We start from the raw sequence: 2,040 nt of genomic DNA, 5'->3' as shown, positions 1-2,040 counted from the left end.
GTTGGTTGAATGGAGGACCTTGAGTTAGATGCTCAAGAGTAAAATTATAGTTGGGTTTAGCGTTGGGTCGCCCTCTAATCACTGACACTAGTCCTTCCCAAGGGAGAGGATTAGAACTTGTGAATAGAAACTGACTTCCAACTTGCTTAACTTTCCTTTATCTGGTAAAGGATAACTGAGCAGGCAACCTTCAATTATCAATTGATCTTGGGAGAACTCCATCAAGGATAGGGCTTCCAACTAATCTACTCCCGGTCAATGTTTTTATTTAAATTACATAAATTCTCTGATTTAATTTCCTGTCTATCAAACTCAAACCCTTTTGGAAAACATCTGATTAATAAAATAGCACATCTTTCTGCAACTCGTTGGGAGATGACCTGGGATTCATACTCCTAGTATTTTAATTTTAATTTAGTGACAACCCTTCTAAATTGATAAGCAGATTTTTGGTTGGTTAAGAACTATACTTGCAACGTATCTCTTATAATAATTTTTTAACTCGCCAATTTCCGCCACATCAAGCAACCTAAAGTGTGTCCAAATAGTGGTGATGAACAAAGAATCCAATGATCTTATTCAGAAGGCATTACCAATAAAGAAAGGGGATCCGGGAAGCTTTCACATCCCCTGTGCTATAGGAGACACCATGATTGATAGAGGATTCTGTGATCTGGGAGCCAGCATAAATGTGATGCCTCTGTCTTTCATGAAGAGATTGAAAATCAATGAGCTTAAGTCCACAGATGTAATGATCCAATTGGCTGACAAGAGTCAGAAGCAAGCTGAAAGAGTAGTCGAGAATGTACTGGTCGAAGTGGGAAATTACTTTCTCCCCACTGACTTTGTCGTTATCGAAATGGAAGAGAGCCATCTTCACCCGATCATCTTAGGGAGACCATTCTTGGCTACTAGTAAAGCACTCATTGATGTAGAACAAGGAGAGTTGTTACTGAGAATACATGATGAGTAGCTCACTTTCTATGTCTTCAAGCCCACGTATGAGTCTGAGCAAGAGAGCAAGGAATTAAAGGAAGAGTACAATGAGAGCTCTTTGAAAGAGAACAGCAATGAACCACCAGCCAAGCCTCTGGAGCTTTCCTTGGTGGATAAATAAGAAGCTCGAGAGATGAAGCAACCAAGGATACTAGAGGAGAAGCTGAAACAGTAAAAACTAAGGGAATCAATCAACAAAGATCACTCCAACACAAGAACTTCTGAAGCACTACTTAAAGAAGAGAGGAAAGTGGGGAAGAAAGTACCAAGGAAATGGAGGAATAAGAAAATTCCCACTGAGGATTTCTCATTAGGTGACAAGGTGATGTTAGCCCACCATCCACTCATACCCCCTCATCTTCCTGTGATACCATCTCAAATGCCTCAAGTCTATACAATCAACTGGATCCTTTCATTGGAGCATGTAAAAATTTTTAAAGAATCAAATGGTGACAGATTCACAATAAGGGGAGAAGATTTAAGGCATTACAATCCGTCCTAACAGTAAACTAACCGTCAAGCTAATGACACTAAAGAAGCGCTCCATGGGAGGCAGCCCATGATTTAGTTTCCTTACTTTTAAAGTTTCAGTGTGAATAATAATTGTTGCTCTAACATAAATTCAAGTTTTCATAGACAAATTTGATAACTATCCATGACATTCTGAAGCATATGATCCAATTCTAAGTTTGGTGTGCCTACAGGCACGCTAAGATGCTTTTCAAAAATGATGATCATATTGCCATTTTGACATATGTCTAAGAGCTTTCTTGGAGTATATAAGCAAACATTAAGTTTGGTGTTCTATATATTGTAAGAACAAGTCATGAGAGTCAAATTTCTTTTGAGTCTTAAAGTTCATGAAGGTGCAACCATGTTTATAATTTTTAAGTTCGTGTTTAAAAATAGAAAAATAAAGTGTTTCTCATGATGGTTTAACTAAGGGTGACAAAAATCCCGTTGAGATCTCAATGATATGACTTGGAAGAAGTAACCCTTTGAACCATATAGCCAAACACTAAGTTTGGTGTCCTCCAAGACTAT

General features: G+C 38.1%; 1 protein-coding gene across 1 annotated transcript; it reads left to right on the top strand.

The window, feature by feature from the left end:
• Window positions 554-973, top strand: LOC107615561. The gene has a single exon (XM_016317614.1). It carries the CDS (start codon window positions 554-556, stop codon window positions 971-973), a length of 420 nt encoding a protein of 139 aa, XP_016173100.1.

This window comes from Arachis ipaensis, chromosome B09, assembly GCF_000816755.2.
Source record: "Arachis ipaensis cultivar K30076 chromosome B09, Araip1.1, whole genome shotgun sequence".
Taxonomy (NCBI): domain Eukaryota; kingdom Viridiplantae; phylum Streptophyta; class Magnoliopsida; order Fabales; family Fabaceae; genus Arachis; species Arachis ipaensis.
Note: the sequence above shows the minus strand (reverse complement) of the source record. Positions and strands in the feature narration are given on the sequence as shown.

Bases quoted from the DNA above. Each gene is read 5' to 3' on its own strand.
- LOC107615561 (XM_016317614.1), top strand. From the start codon at position 554: ATGAACAAAGAATCCAATGATCTTATTCAGAAGGCATTACCAATAAAG.